Source organism: Stigmatopora argus, chromosome 20 (assembly GCF_051989625.1).
Source record: "Stigmatopora argus isolate UIUO_Sarg chromosome 20, RoL_Sarg_1.0, whole genome shotgun sequence".
Taxonomy (NCBI): domain Eukaryota; kingdom Metazoa; phylum Chordata; class Actinopteri; order Syngnathiformes; family Syngnathidae; genus Stigmatopora; species Stigmatopora argus.
In genome coordinates, this window is record NC_135406.1 from 11247095 (window position 1) to 11263705 (window position 16611).

General features: G+C 41.3%; 3 protein-coding genes and 2 non-coding genes across 6 annotated transcripts in view; 4 read left to right on the forward strand and 1 right to left on the reverse strand.

The window, feature by feature from the left end:
* LOC144065511 (uncharacterized) overlaps positions 1 to 16611 on the forward strand; it is a 63870-nt gene that overhangs the window by 9936 nt on the left and 37323 nt on the right. Inside the window, exon 2 of one of the 2 annotated variants that reach the window (XR_013297189.1) lies at positions 9792 to 9927. The exons of the other annotated variant lie outside the window; for it this stretch is intronic. The gene's annotated coding sequence lies outside the window, so the exon portion shown is untranslated. Of the gene's footprint in view, positions 1 to 9791; positions 9928 to 16611 lie in introns of those variants that run through there. 2 annotated transcript variants of the gene reach the window in all.
* Positions 3053 to 3126, forward strand: trnai-aau (transfer RNA isoleucine (anticodon AAU)). Its single transcript has one exon. It is a non-coding gene; the product is annotated as a tRNA-Ile (tRNA).
* Positions 3248 to 3321, forward strand: trnai-aau (transfer RNA isoleucine (anticodon AAU)). Its single transcript has one exon. It is a non-coding gene; the product is annotated as a tRNA-Ile (tRNA).
* LOC144065617 (uncharacterized) lies at positions 5396 to 8371 on the reverse strand. Its single transcript, XM_077588607.1, has 2 exons — positions 7932 to 8371; positions 5396 to 7030 (listed from the first exon to the last, which is right to left on the reverse strand). Exons 1-2 carry the CDS (start codon positions 7959 to 7961, stop codon positions 5915 to 5917), a joined length of 1146 nt encoding a protein of 381 aa, XP_077444733.1. The 5' UTR covers positions 7962 to 8371; the 3' UTR covers positions 5396 to 5914.
* Positions 8878 to 11619, forward strand: LOC144066117 (uncharacterized). The gene is made up of 2 exons (XM_077589463.1): positions 8878 to 8893; positions 10245 to 11619. The coding sequence occupies exons 1-2, from the start codon at positions 8878 to 8880 to the stop codon at positions 11201 to 11203; spliced, it is 975 nt and encodes a 324-aa protein (XP_077445589.1). The 3' UTR covers positions 11204 to 11619.

The window sequence follows — 16611 nt, forward strand, 5'->3', positions numbered from 1 at the left end:
CTCGTATAGAATTTGAAACCCCGCTTCTTGGCCAGTCTGTAGTCAAACATTCATTTGGAAGGAAAACTTAAAGCATCACACAACAAACCCACACAGGCGCAAAGACCTTTCAAACATTCAGTAAGAGAGCAACTTTTTTGCTCAGTTTGTTGCCAATGTTTTATTCCTAAGGACAGGAATTTCTTTTCTCATATTTAGATGTAATTTTCGATTGTTTTCACTTTTTTTTTTACCTGTCGTGTTCAGTTGTTTTTTTAACTGGTACTGCATTTTCTTTTTGTTGAGAACATGCTCTCAAAGTGTATGAAACTAGAATGCAATTAAACACTTGTTGTTGTTAATATTTGAAATAGATGACAAAAAGAAAAATGGACTAAATGTAATGAAATAAAAATGATTTTTCCTATTTGACTATTTTCTGTTCCTTTTTCACAATGAATTTTAGGCCTTACCTGACATGTTTTGCGGTATCACTTCCGCCTTCATCAGAATGTCAAGGCATTAAAAAAAACAATTCGTTTTTTATCAAATTCCGATCTTGTGAAAATGATGCGATCAGGCCCGATTTCCGATCTGATTTTTGATCAGTAGGAATCCCTCAGAAGAATATGAGAAAAGATAAGTTTTACAGAATTAATAGTTGTCAAGAACAATTTTTCACAGCAATGGTAACACTTGGAAGTAGGGTAGTTTGCTTCTTCAAAAAAAGAACCGATGTTAGTAGCAGAGAATGGTTTCGATCCATTGACCTCTGGGTTATGGGCCCAGCACGCTTCCGCTGCGCCACTCTGCTTCTTCTGACATAATACTTCACACTTCACAAGGTTACTCACAAAACTAATCAATCAAATCGAAGCAGATATACTGAGAGCACGTGGGTATTCCCACCTGCTGACAGAGCTCCTGAGGACCACCAGCGCAAGAACCTCGGTCTCGGCCGGGGACTGGCATAGCCTTGGTTAATCCTGCTATTCACAGAGTCATCCATTACGCATTTAAAAATTCCCATTACCATAAAAAACGCGGTACGAGACATTCGGCCCCGGGATTTACAAATCAAGATACCATGTTGAATTTAAACTTGCACTTAAGATAATAATACCCCACCGACGAATCATTACCTTATCGTGGTGGTGGGGTTTGTGTGTCCCAGTGACCCTTGGAGCTATGTTGTCCAGAGCCTTGTACCCCTGGTAGGGTTATCCATGGCAAACTGGTCTGATGCGAGGGATCAGACAAAGAATGGCTCAGAAGACCTCTTATGATGAGTAACATTATTGGACGACATCTTCCCTCACCCGGACGCGGGTCACCAGGGCCCCACTCTGGAGCCAGGCCCGGAGGAGGGGAGCGATGGCGAGCGCCTGGTAGCCGGGCCTAGACCCATGGGGCCCGGCCGGCCGGGCACAGCCCGGAGAGGCGACGTGGGTTCCCCCTCACATGGGCTCACCACCTGTGAGAGGGGCCAAAGAAGGCGATCCCCGGCTGCAGAAACTATAGTTTGGGGCGTGGAATGTCACCTCTCTGGTTGGGAAAGAGCCTGAGCGTGAGGTTGAGAAATTCCGGCTCGACATAGTTTGGCTCAGCACTACACAGCTTGGGTTCCGGTACCACCCCTCTCAAGGGGGGTTAGACACGTCCAGCATCCCTCCATCTTCGGGTGGGGGGACGGCACCTGATTTGTGTGCATGCACCAAACAGCAGTTCAGAGTACCTACCCCTTTTGGAGTCCTTGGAGGGGGTGCTGGAGAGTGCTCCTTATGGGGACTCCCTTGTTCTGCTGGGGGACTTCAATGCTGATGTGAGACCTCGAGGGAATGATTGGGAAGAACGGCCCCCCTGATCGAAACCCGAGTGGTGTTCTATTGTTGGATTTCTGCGCTCGTAGTGGATTGGCAATAATGAACACCATGTTCAAGCATAAGGGTGTCCATATGTGCACTTGGCATCAGGACAGCCGCATGTCTTGGATACTCGGGTAAAGAAAGGGACGGAGCTGTCAACCGATCACAACCTGGTGGTGAGTTGGCTCCGATGTTGGGGCAGATGCCAGTGCAGCCCGGGAGACCTAAACGTTTCGGTCCCCTATTAGAAGCACTTTCAATTCCAACTCGCCGCTCCCCGCTCGACCTCGCCCGTCCAAGCTCCCCGCTCGACCTCGCCCGTCCAAGCTCCCCGCTCGACCTCACCCGTCCAAGCTCCCCGCTCGACCTCACCCGTCCAAGCTCCCCACTTGACTTCGCCCGTCCAAGCTCCCCACTCGACCTCGCCCGTCCAAGCTCCCCCCTCGACCTCGCCCGTCCAAGCTCCCCGCATCTCCGTGCCGACTCACCTGCCAGTCGCACCCGAGCCAAACCCAGCACATTGCTGTTTAGCTCAGTTAGTCAGAGTGTGGTGCTGAAAACGTCAAAGTCATGGGTTTGACCCCTGAATAGGCACAACCTCTCTAGAGCATGGGTGTCAAAGAGGTGGCCCGGGGGCCAAATCTGGCCCGCTGCATCATTTTGTGCGGCCCGGGAAAGTAAATCATGAGTGCCGACTTTCTGTTTTAGGAAATGATTATAGATGTACATTACATCTCCTGATTTTCCCCTTTTAAAAATCAATCATTGCAATTTTTTAATCCAATTTTTTTCTTTTGTGTTTTTAGTTTAAATATACAAATATTTTCCGTTTTCCAATTTAAAAAAATATTTCGTTTCCACTTGAAATAAAAGAACATGATTAAAAGACATTTTTCCATACTAAGAAAAAAAAGCTCAAATAAAAATTGCTTTAGATCTATAAAAACGGACTATTTGGGCTTTTGATCCAGTTATTTTAATCCAATTTAGAAAAATAAAAAAATCTAGATAGTAGATCTAAAATGGTCCGGCCCACATGAAAGGGCGTTGATGTTAATGTGGCCCGCGAACCAACCCGGGTTTGACACCCTTGCTCTAGAGTAAGTTAAGATTGCCTAAAATGATTTATTTTGCCGTAACATAACAGTTTAGCTAGCTGACATTTGCATTTGCGGGCATCACACAAAAATCATGGCCACTTTGCACATGGCTGGTTAGCTCAGTTGGTCAGAGCGTGGTGCTAATATCGCCAATGTCGCGGGTTTGACCCTCGTACAGGCCATGACCTCTCCGTAGTGATTTGAAATTGCCGAGTACAATTTCTTTTGCCGTAACATAACAGTTAGTGAGCTGACTTGTTGCATTTACGAGCATCACACAAAAATCATGGCCAATTTGCAAATGGCCGGCTAGCTCAGTTGGTCAGAGTGTGGTGCTAATAACGCCAAGGTCGTGGGTTCAACCCCCACATGGGCCATGACCTCTCCGTGGTAGTTGAAATTGCCTAATACAACTTATTTTGCCATAACATAACGTCTTGTCTTGATATTTCCTCATTTTCTGTGATCTGGTAAGTTATCTGCTCCACAAGGCAGAAGACGCCACCCGGGATGTGAATCATCTCAGTGAGGGAATACTTGAGGTTTGTTCCCACCACATTTCTTTCCTTCCCAAATTGTTGTGAAATTAAATTTGTCTTCATACTCAAGCGGGCAGAACAGTGTTTCTCAACTTTGCTTAGCCTCCAATGAGGAAGCCTTTAGAAAATGACAATATGATTACTCTTAATAGTCGTCACAAGTGCAAAAATCTCCAAATAAAGATGTAAAAACTCTTAAAATAGAATCAACAAAATGCTGTAACAGAGTTGTCTATCTGTCTGGTAAGTTGACTGAGCTACCTTGCTAATGCTAGTGGGCTAACGTTCTGAACTTTAGCTTTTCATGCTAATTTCTAGCATGCGCGAATACGAGATTAGACACAGTTGGCGTATGTCTATCAATATTAGAATATAATAACACATCACAAAATATTTATAGTTGAGCATTGTGGTCACATTTTTCACTCTTTCATGGATATCTTTTTGACTTTACGCTAAAAGCTAAGCTAACCACAAGTGACATAGAACCCTTCTTGAGAGTAATTACTTGCCCAAGACGCTAAACAAAAAGTGCATAACCTGATGACAACACTTTTTTCACATTTGAATCTAACTTTTACAAATGGAAGTATAGTTCTATAACCATAAAGAGACAATTCAATCTTAAATGGCCATCCAGAATAATTTATCGCATTTCCCTTCCCAGTACGTGTATGAGACCAACGAAAACAAAGACAAAGTGGTGCTCGGGAAAGGCACGTACTGGGTGGTGTATGCCGGCAGGGACGTTAGCAGCCATCAAGAAGATTCCAGAAGAGGACAGCACGTGAGTGGATTGTTTGTCCTTCCACTTGACAGCCACTAACAAACACAAATATTCCCAGCCGCTCCACGAGGAAATCTGCCTGATCAAGCGACTGAAGCACCGGAACATCGTCCAGTATCTGTGCTCCCTCAGCGAGGACTCTTTCATCAAGATCTTCATGGAAGAAGTCCCAGGAGGTTTGTAGACAAAGCAGTGTTGATGAATAAATCCCAAATACTGTATTTTCACAACTATAAAATGCACCTTGTGATAGGGTGCAGTCTCGTTTGAGGGTATATTTTCAGTTTTTTGTCAATACATTGGACGCATCATCCGATAAGGCACTAGCATGACACTAGGCTTGCGTATGTTATGCTAGCCGCTAGCGTATGTTATGCTATCCGCTAGCATACCTATGTTATGCTATCCGCTAGCATACCTATCTTATGCTATCCGCTAGTGTGCCTATGTTATGCTATTCCCTAGAGTACCTATGTTATGCTATCCTCTAGCGTACCTGTTTTGCTAGCCGCTAGCGTACCTGTTAAGCTAGCCACTAGCATATTTATGCTAGCCGCTAGCGTACCTATATTTTGCTATCCGCTAGCGTACCTGTTATGCTAGCCACTAGCGTATGTTATGCTATCTGCTAGCATACATATGTTATGCTAGCCGTTAGCATATGTTATGCTATCCGCTAGTGTGCCTATGTTGTGCTATTCGCTAGAGTACCTATGTTATGCTAGCCTCTAGCGTACCTATGTTTTGCTAGCCACTAGCGTACCTGTTAAGCTAGCCGCTAGCATATGTTAAGCTAGCCGCTAGCGTATGTTATGCTAGCCACTAGCGTATGTTATGCTAGCTGCTAGCGTACCTGTTTTGCTGTCCACTAGCGTACCTGTTATGTATTCGGATTTTCTGTTTTAACAATTGGGAAAAACAACTGCAATGTGTCACTGTCAATCATGAGTACTGAAAATGCACATTTGAACTAAATAAATCATACTGGAAAAAGAAAAATTGCTCCAGCGTCTATAACCCAGGAGACTTTTTAAACAATTTCCAAAATGGGCCTTAATATGTGACTCAAAGTCATGTTTTGGTATACATTTCTGCAATATTGAGTTCTTACTTGTGAGTACTAAGTGTCTTTCTCAAACTGATGAATTTATTGAATCCATATTGGCAGATTTACAAATAACACCTAGATAACTAATAACACACAAAAACGAAAATTAGCTTTAAAAAAATAGACAATTTGTGAAATAAAATAAATACACAAAAATTGACAAAACACCTCGTTGGCTGAGTACCAAGAGGAATTAGCCTGGGTTTTATTCTTTATTTCTCTTTATATTACTTTAGCTTGCAACTTTCTGGCTGAGCTTGTCTCGTGCTGCCTTTCTCTTACCGAGAGCGCTATTTCTGCTGCAATTATCTTCCCATTTAGCAAACGTACGCTCGCTCAAGCGCCACTGCACCCACTACAGGAGGTATGGTGAAACTGACATTAAAATACACAAAAAAATACAGTGAAACTAAAATGTGGCAGTTACATATCAATTGCCAGATAAATTTAGTTACATGCCAATCAAATCCGTTTGGATAAATATAAAAGTGTAATAGAACTACAAAATGAACCCAAAGTCAGTTCTGGTGAAGTTGTTAACTGCGCAAGGAAAAGGAGTTCTCCCCTTTGTGGATTCTCATGTGGGTTCTTAAATTTTGCTTTTGAGAAAAGGCTTGACCACAAAATGAGCAGGAAAATTGTTTTTCACCAGTGTGGGTTCTCGTGTGCCTTTTTAAATGTTCCTTTCGAGAAAAGGCTTGACCACAAACTGAGCACGAAAATGTTTTTTTGCCAGTGTGGGGGCTTGTGTGACTAATTAAGCTTTTCTTCCATGTGAATGTCTGACCACAAATTAAGCACGAAAATGGTTTTTCACCAGTGTGGGTTCTTGTGTGGAGTTTTAACTTGTGCTTGAGAGAGAAAGATTTACCACAAATCGAGCACGAAAACGGTTTTTCACCAGTGTGGGTCCTTGTGTGGATGATTAAGTCCTGCTTTTGAAAGAAAGCATGACCACAAATTGAGCAGGAAAATGGTTTTCCACCAGTGTGGGTTCTTGTGTGGCTTTCTAAGTTTGCTTTCTGTGTGAATGTTTTACCACAAACGGAGCACAAAAACGGTTTCTGCCCAATGTGGGTTGCCAAATGTCTTTTCAAAGTAAACATTTTACCAAAGGTTTTCCCACACTGAGAACATTTGCAGAGTTTGCCGCCACTGGGATTTTTCTTAAGACCTTCATCGTCATCATTATCATAAAGCAAGTCGTCACTATCTGATGGAGGAGCAATAAAAGCTTCTTCTTGCCATCCTTTTGTTGAGTCGCTGCCGTGCAGAGGCTCCGCCCCTCTGCCGGCCACGCCTAGATCAACTTCACTCTTGAAAGGCTCAGCAGTTGACCAAGTGACATCTTGCTGCTCCTCCTTTTTGATTGAAAGTTGCTCTTCTCTCTTTTGCTCTTTAATTTGGGGCCATGTTAAAGTGTTTGCAGGCTCCGCCCCTCCGCTGGCCACGCCAAGATCATCTTCTCTCTTCAAGGACGCACCAGTTGACCAGGTGACATCTTCTTCCTCCTTTTTTATTTCAAGTTGCTCTTCTCTCTCTGTCTTGGGGGAACTCTGGCTCCTCCTCTTCGATTTGAGGGGGCTCAACATCCTCTTTGGCACCAGAAAACTCTGACACCTTCCCATCAGGACCAAGATATTTTCTGAAACCTGCAAAGACCCCAAGATAAATTATATATTTTATAAACTGTCTATTATTCTATCTAGAGGTTCTTTATGTTAGACTGGTAATTAAGTCTTATACTTATATTTGCAGTGGTTAGGCTGGAAAGAAAGGACTAATATGCTGGTCGCTACAGTAACAAAGCTAAACAGAAGAGGATGCCATACATTTGTGATGTTGTCAACATAGGACTACTGTAGTATTCTCATCAATAGCCAAAGGGGTTTAAACGTTTTTTTGAAGTGTATTTCACTAAAAAAGGTCTATTGGTCAGTAAAGTAACCTCACAGGCCCTTAAAGTTTTTCCAAATCTTTTTTGAGCCTCTTCTTTGCAGATATTCTCTTGTATTTTTGAGATTTTAATTTATTTGGAATCCTTTTAGAAAAGAGTGAAGCATCAAATATAAATTTTAATCATTTTTAATTAAAAAGGAAAAATGACAGCTATTCTTTTTTTGTTGACATTAAAAAAAAATGGAAAAAGAGCCAACATTCAGTTTTATCGATTTATTTTTCTAAATCAATAATTTTGAAATATATTTTTGGATTGAAATAAGTGGGAGAAAAAAAGCTGGTTTTAGAGTTCTTAAACAAAGGAAACATTATATATATATATATATATATATATATATATATATATATATATAGCCTTTTTTTGATTTCATATTTTTATATGCATTACAGTATGAACATGGGAAATAGTTGTTATGATCTGTACTTTTCCCATGATTTATTCTGCATGATTTTGTTTGTACTGTTTTATTGTCTTAAAATCAAGCTTGTACCTTCTGTCGACCTGAGAATTTTTAAATAAATCAATTGCAGCGCACAAAAAAAGCCGTTTTATAACACATTGAGAGAATATATAAATATAAAAAGTGAACCCACCTTCGAGTCTGTGAAGAACAACTTTTGCATGCCTTATTTTGCAAACAATCGAGTGTTCCTCGTGGAACACTCCCACACGGGAATTCTGATGGAGGCACCTTTGATGCTAGCAGGCTAAACTAAAGTAGGCCGCAAAGCTTCAACAAAGCTTTAGACGCCTTAAAGATGATGTTGACTGAAACTTAAGACGGAAGAGTAGTTAAGCAAGACACATCGGCCACGCGTGGGTTTAGTTAAGTGGTGGAAATTGAGGAAAAACTTGGCGCGCTACGGTCACGACAAGATTGTGACTGGGGACGGAACCTTGACTTTCGGGGTTGCGCATGCGCGGAACATTGCGTCACTTCTGCAACTCGAGCGTCACTTCTTTCGGTGGCATTAGGTTTATTAAAAACAAGAGAGTCGAACATAGGAAATAATTATCCTTCAAATGGTCTGACATATGGTTTGAATAAAAATATTTTCGTAGGTTTGAATTTACGACATAAGTCACCATGAAGAAGGTTGCGGCTCAAAAGGAGGCGACGCAATACGCGCAAGCGCAGAACAAATCGACAAATTATCAAGGAACCATTGCTGTTTTGCCAAATTGAATCACGAGAGACGAAGTTCTTCAACGAAAATGTACCAACTCCCACTAATCATTCCCTTATTTGCTTAAATGAATTGAATTTGTGAGAACAAATAAATGGCTTAAAGTGCCTCCATCATATATCGGGGTCCAAAGGAGGCGGGGCTACGGTCCAGATGGAGATCAAAGCGAGTGGCGTCACCAGGAGCTCTTTGCTCTTTGATGTCACCTATAAAGCGCGTGGCTCTTTGCTCTTTGATGTCAACTGCGCAAATATGCAGCATCCAGAGGATGGCATAACAGTCAGATGCTGCAGTTGGACGTCCTCGACTCATCTGGAGACACGAGACTCATTTGGACAAACTTTTGGAAACAATGAAAATCCTTCAAGGTAAGTTGGTTTCAACTTTGAGATAGTTTAGCCATTGACTGAGTGAAAGAGTCCTGCTCACATGTTGGCGTTTATTTACTTGTGATGTAAAAAAAGTGACTGAAAAATATCAAATTTAGTGTGTTCAGATTGTAAAAGGAGGCCAGAAGCTTTTACTATACTTTAATTTGTGGCTTTTTCTGAGCTTTGTCTTTGTTTGGTCGGTCGTAGTCGTTATGCTTGGTGCCAAGTCATGGAGATGTTTTTATTTCATTTACGACTTTTTTTGACGGATAATATTGGTGTTTGCAGCTAGCTCATTTTAGACATCTTTAAAAAACAGCCATTTTGACATAAACGTAAAATGAAAAAAACGCTCAGTGCTCGCAGAGACGTTACAAAGAGGTATAGTTGCGACCAGAGATATTACACGAGGAGTTGCGGGGGAGAGAGCCAGTGCCCCTGACCGTTCTTATGAGCAGCCAACGAGAAGTAATATACTATACTGCGCGTATTAGCGATCGCTCCGGCATTAGCCGGAATCCGGCATCTCATTAATCCCCCAAATAATAATAGACCTGCTACTGAATAAAAGATAATGTTTTTTTAATGCCTCCCCTTTGGCGAAAGCATTTTAACTAAATTAAAATCTAAAACATAAAAGAGAATGTTTACAATGAAAAGGCTCCAAAAAAGATTTGACTAATTTTAAGTGAAGAAGTGCCATACTTTGAAAAATGCAGCTCTAAACAGTTTTCAACTCATGTTGCTGTTGACTAGAAAACTACAGTAGTAAGTACTGCATTGTGACGGAATGAATGTGTGGCGCCCTTTTCCGTTTGGTTTCATTTCTGTGAACAAGAAATTCAGTCATTTATAATTGGAAAATGGTTAATCATTTATCTTTGTGTCTTTGCAGGTTTCAGAAATGATCTTGGTGCTGATGGGCATGAGTGTGTTGACCTTGAAGGGGAAGTTGAGCTCCCCCAAATCAAAGAGGAGGAGCCAGAGTTCCCTCAACAACAAATGGGAGACGAGCAACGTCCAATCAAAAGGGAGGAAGATCATTTCACCTGGTTACTTGGTGAGTTCGTGAAGAGGGAAGATGTTCTGGGCGTGGCCAGTGGAGGGGCGGAACCTGCAAACACAGGAACATGGCCCCTAATTAAAGAGGAGGAGCAGCCAGAGTTCCCTCAACAGTGCAAAAGAGAAGAGCAACCTCCAATCAAAAACGAGGAATGTGTCAAATGGGCAACTGGTGAGCCTTTCAAGAGTGAAGATGATCTGGGCGCGGCCAACATAGGGGCGGAGCTTCTGAGCGGCAGCTCAACAGAAAGATGGCGAGCAGAAAATTTAATTGCTCCTTTATCAGATGGCAACGACTTGCTTTCTGACGATGATGATGTTGAAGATGTTAAGAAAAATCCCAGTGGTGACAAACTTTGCAAATGCTTTCAGTGTGGGAAAACTTTTGGGAAAAAGTCTTCTTTGAAAACGCATATGAGGAGCCACACTGGGGAGAAACCCTTATCATGTACAGTTTGTGGTAAAACATTTACACAGAAGGGACACTTAACTAGTCATGCAAGAACACACACAGGCGAAAAACCATTTTCGTGTTCAGTTTGTGGTAAAACATTTACACACAAGGGAAATGTAAAAATACACACAAGAACCCACACTGGTGAAAAACCATTTACGTGTTCAGTTTGCGGTAAAGCCTTTTCTCATAAGCAAGTTTTACAAATACACTCAAGAACCCACACTGGTGAAAAACCATTTTCGTGTTCATTTTGTGGTCAAAAATTCACACGGAAGGCAGACTTAATTCGTCATGCAAAAACACACACAGGTGAAAAAACATTTTCGTGTTCAGTTTGTTGTCAAAGATTCACACGGAAGGGAAGCTTAATTAGTCATGCAAGAACCCACACTGGTGAAAAGCCATTTTCGTGTTCAGTTTGCGGTAAAGCCTTTTCTCACAATGAATCCTTAAAAATCCACATAAGAACCCACACTGGTGAAAAACCATTTTCGTGTTCAGTTTGTGGTAAAACATTTAAACGGAAGGGAAGTGTAACAATACACACAAGAACCCACACGGGTGAAAAACCATTTTCGTGTTCAGTTTGCGGTAAAGCCTTTTCTCAAAAGCCAGCTTTACAAACACACACAAGAACCCACACTGGCAAAGAAACATTTTCATGTTCAGTTTGTGGTAAAACATTTTCCCATAAGAGAAGCTTAAACGAACACTTAATAACCCACACTGGGGAACAATGTTTTCCTGCTCAGTCTGTGGCCACAGATTCGCTACAACAGCCCAATTAAAAAGCTTTACAATTCAAAAACCTTTTCCAGGCGTAGTTAATGTTCCAACATTTTCACATAAGGGAACCTGAAAAGAAGACTTAACAACCCGCAGAGGAGAAAAGGCCTTTTTTTGCTCGATTTGTGGCAGGAATATCTTAAAAACACAATTACCCACACGTCAGAAACCTTTTTCCTGCTCAGCTTCTTGCCAGAGATTTTGTCGTAAGGATAGACTTAAAAGACGCAAATGTGTTGTAATAAGCAGTGGCCAATCACGGCTTTGCTTGCTTTTTCAAATTCTGTATGAAAGATCATTGTAATCGAAGTATAATTGTATTTTTCATTCTGAAAATCTTGTTTACACTTTTTAATCTGTAACTTAACGTGTCATCTTTTTGGTAGTTTCAATAAAGCTCTCTTTTTGGTGAAAAATACTTTTTGGGTCTTTTTGGTGACAAAATCAGCCTTCCAAATTCAAAGGTAACAAAAAAAGTGAAGCGTTATTTGCTCAGATTTAATGAATACATTAATTTGAACAATTTGACAAATTATTATATAAGAGATTGTTTTCTTTCAACAGGTGTGAAAATACGGTAACTTCATGTCTGTAATTACGGTAAATTGTTTTTATCTTTTTGATGTTGAAGGGGATAATTGATAGAAATATAACTAGATTTTTATTTTATGTGTAACTATTGGAAAAACATTGAGTAAGAAAGTTTTATAGGACAAACTACAAAGGGAATGTAATGTTAAATGTTTGCAAAAGACTACTAGATTGGGGTATTATTCACATTATTGAATGAATTTGGAGTTCTTGATTAGCATGCATTTTATATGGCTTAATTGCTGTAAAGGGTACAGTCTTAATATATTAATCCTTGCCAACAGGGGAAGATGGTGGTTCAATTCTATTTAAAAATATACATTTATTTATTTGTTTCTGAATGTGAATGTAACTATTGGCGGGAACGAGTGCCCTTTTTTGTGTGCCAGGCTGGAGAGGTGGTTTTTAAACTCCTGTGAAGAATCCAGCTTGGTTTTCCTTTTGTATTTGTTTCCTTTTTTTTAGGTTACACAGTCTTTCTATTGTTTTGGAATCAAGTCGACCTTATGTTCACTTCTGAGAAGTAAGTAAAGTTTGTATATGGAGGCAGCCAGTCTAGCTATTTATTACAGTACAGTAATACCTCGACATACGAGTGCCCAGACATGCGAGCAATTTGAGATACCAGTAAAATTTCGAGCAAATATTTATCTTGAGATATGAGATAGATTTTGATATATGAGCATACAGCGGACCCGAGAGGCTGCTCATAAGAACATTTTTCCATTAAACATTTAGGGAATTGATGGAAATAAAAAGTCAACCCACCTTCTAGACCACAGATTTCAAAGTGGCGGCCCGGGGGTCAAATCTGGCCCGCCGCATCATTTTGTGCGGCCCGAGAAAGTAAATCATGAGTGCCGACGTTCTGTCTTAGGGTCAAAATCAAATGAAGATTATCGATGTATGTCATGTTTCCTGATTTTCCCCTTTTTAAATCACTAATTGCAATTGTTTTTAAACCATTTTTTTCTCATTTCAAGAAGCATTTTGTAAAATCTAGAAATTATTATATAAAAATATTTTCTGTAATTCCACTTTAATATGGAACATATTTTAAAAGATTTGGTTTCATTTTGAAATTAAAAACAAATGATGTAAAGATGTTTTCCTTACTAAGTAAAATTAACTCAAATAAACATTGTTTAGATCTATAAAAAAAACTTTTGATCCAGTTCTTTTAACCCTTTTTTAAAAAAAAACTATCTAAATATTACATCTAAAATGGTCCGGCCCACATGAAATCGAGTTGACGTTAATGCGGCCCGCGAACCAACCCGAGGTTGACTCCCTTGTTCTAGTCCAGGGGTAGGGAACCTATGGCTCGGGAGCCATATGTGGCTCTTTCCATGGGTGCATATGGCTCTCCACTAACCTGTGAAGTAAAATATGGAAATCACTGGTGATAGAGTTGAGTCCTGAACGCACTAATAGGGCGTCACTGTGGTGTTGACAGTACCTCTACCACCACTTTAATCATAATTTGGTGTTTCATTACTCTTCTGCATGCATGATGTCATTTATAATAATTTATTAGAAACAGTATAACAATGTTGTCAAAAGAATTCAGACTTTTTGTACTTTAAAAGTGGTGAAATGACAAAAAAAATCACACATGTTCATGTATTTTTACTTTTCAATTCTGAGAATGGCTCTCAACAAATAACATTAGAAAATATGATTTTTTTATGGCTCTCTCTGCCAAAAAGGTTCCCGACCCCTGTTCTAGTCTATATCCTTTGACGTCAAAAAGTTCCTTCTGGAACTTTGGCCGTCGTGTTCTTGCCGACATTTCCACACGTGGATTCTGATGATGGCGGCGCCTTTGATAACTGCTAGCTAGTTGTACTGTATTGAAGAACAGAGCCAGGACACAATCATCCGTTAACGTCTTTTACTTTGAACCAAGGATGCAACCATTCAGACACCAAAGGACGCATGCGCGTAATAGGTTGGAATACACCACATCACCCCCCTCTTAAATTTAAAGCAGTATTTTTTCCAAATAACCCGTTTCCCTCATAACAAAGTTTTTACAAAAAAAACAAGTATGCAAACAACAGTATGAACAGCAGCATGTATCATTTACTTAGCTATTCAGATATCTGCTTGTTTTTTTACGCACGGTCTGAGTGTCTCAGTAAAGGCGGGTCAGACGGAACCGATGGATACACTGGTACATCCCCAGTGACCTTGGGTGTTTTCGCTTCATTATGTTCCGAGTGTGCATTAGGTTCTGACGTGGGTGTGTTCACTTCATTAGGTTCAGAGTGTGGATCGGGTTCAGATGTCGCAGTGTCTATTTCAGTCATTGCAGGTTGAGCTCTGGCATGTAGCTAATCTCCATGACGCTGATGCACAGTGTCAGAATCTCTTTCTTTGACTTGATACGACAAAGGTCCTGTTTGTATAACCACTTGTCCAGGAATCCATTTGTTACCTCTTCCTCCTGCTGTATTACGGAGATATACAAGTTTGAGAAATAAATCCGTTGGAGACTGATCCGTGGTGCAGTTGGGAGTAGTCCGGTACTGTAGCAGAAATAGTGAAAGTTTGTCCTCGATGCTGCAGGGCAGGCTGGCAAGTTTTTTCATTCCGGTCTTGAATGTTTGGACATATCTCTTTGCCTTGAAGGCCCTGACGGCCCGCCACTGCTGTTCTGTAACTTTAAAGTAACCTTTCAGTCACATTAAACATTGCTGCCCACCATGACATATTGTTCTGAACATAAATTATTCTTGTATTATGCTTATTCCTGACATTAACCCTTGTGCTAACAAAATGACACATTTTTTCCTCTTTTTTTTCTTCAACAATCGAACAACAAACTGAAAGTCTCTTGTGCAACTTCTTCGTGTGTGTGCTGTCATTGTCTATGTATGCATGGGTCTGGACTTAGTAAGGGCAGCGTTCAGCCTACACCCTAGTCGAACCCATGTTTTCATGTATGCTCTTCTACGATCACCAATTCAGTTTAGGCGGTGGCCGTGAGAGGCGGCCATAAAGTGTGTAGAATGCCTGGCCTGGTGAGTTGCTGCGTCTCTCCGGTGTCTGGCATCGTCCTGGTGCCGGTGTAGACGGGGTGCGAGGAGCCAGACTGCTTGGGGCACTGGGGCTTTCCGCACGGTGCGATTACCCATGGCCTGACCCATGGGCAGTCTCTGCCCGGGCTGATGTCCCAGTCACATGTCCCTGTTCCGGCCCCCTTATTGGCATTATTTCCACCGAGCGCTCTGCCACTCGTAGATCCACGCAGTTGCGCGTGTAGAGAGTGCCGTGAACATCCACCACGAATGAACGAGGAGCAACCTTCTGAATGCATTGGCCCAATGGCCATCTCCCGGTGCGGTCACCCGGAAGCGGCTTCATTCTGATCTGATCTCCCACATTTGGCTCTGTGGGGTCCATGGTGGATCTGTCGTAAGTCGATTTCGCCGTCCGCCGTTTCCACACCAACTTGCCAGTCACTCCGACCACCACATGTGGTTGGAGTAGGCTGTCTGCAACTGGTAGAGGATTTCAGCCTCCTTGACATTAAGCACTGGGTGGGGCTACTGCCTAACCCCTCTGTGGGCGTGGATTTCTCGTTTAGCCCTGTGGCTAACACAGAGTCCTCAAATTCAGCACGAAAAATGTCCCAGTTCTTTGGCAAATCCCCGAACATTTTCATGCCCTCTGGCGCCGGAATCACATTGTTTGCCATTGCTTCTAGTTTTAGCCAGCCACTCCTGACACCATGTTCCGGATTGTGTCTTTATTCAATTGAATACAAACAGCGCGTAGCATTATGGGTAGAACTGAGAACGTGCTACAATCATGAACCACTAGATGTCGCAAACTGCTCACTATATAGTACTATAATCTGTAACAGCGAGTGGCGATGACGTCATATACAAGCGGCGAAGATTTTGCCTTCAGACGGGAAAAACATAAAAAAGAGAAAGGAAAAAAAGAATAGAAATACGAAACATATTTTGGAAATGTGTGAATTATAAACCTTTTCTCCAATGGAAAAATGATAACCAACTGATCTTTTTTAGTCATTTCGTTTTAAAAACTCATACAATCAATACAACCAAGATAATAACGAAATTATTTAATTCATAAATGCCATTCGGGTATAAACTCTGTTAAAATATATAGAGACACAAGTCAAAGTTTTTGCCAGGTTTAACAGTATTAAAATGTAAATATACAAATGATACGAGTATCGGGATTATTGAATATACCACTTAGTTATACGTATTATCCCATTAATATTAAAACATTTTTTTCATATTTATAAGAAAAATACGTGAAGCCAAACAATACAGTGGTACCTCGTCATACGACCGCTCGTCATACAAAATGCTCGTCTTACGGGGGAAATTTCGATCGAATAATTCGCCCGTGATGCGGTCAAAATTTCGTGATGCGACCAAGCCAGGTGGCCATGGCATTTTTTTTGCATATCTTTCGTGTATAACAATATTTACGAGCACCGGATGAGTTATTCAGACCAGGAAACGCACAATGCGCATGCGCAGGGAAAAGAGGGCTTTCTGGGTAATGAAGTATACTCGTGCACAGAACGCCGACAGGCAATGGCACTCAGAATTAAACTTTGCCCACAATCAATACGTGGGTAAGCTCAGCTGCTGCATTTCCTGTTATTTTTATCTAATACAAGGAGTATTATATTACTTCTCGTTGGCTGCTCATAAGAACATCAGGGGCACTGGCTCGCAACAGCATCCCCGGTAGCAACTCTATCATAGGCGCCGTTCGAGGGGATGCGAACACAGATGCTACAAGCTAAAAGGAGCCGCTAGCCAGCGCC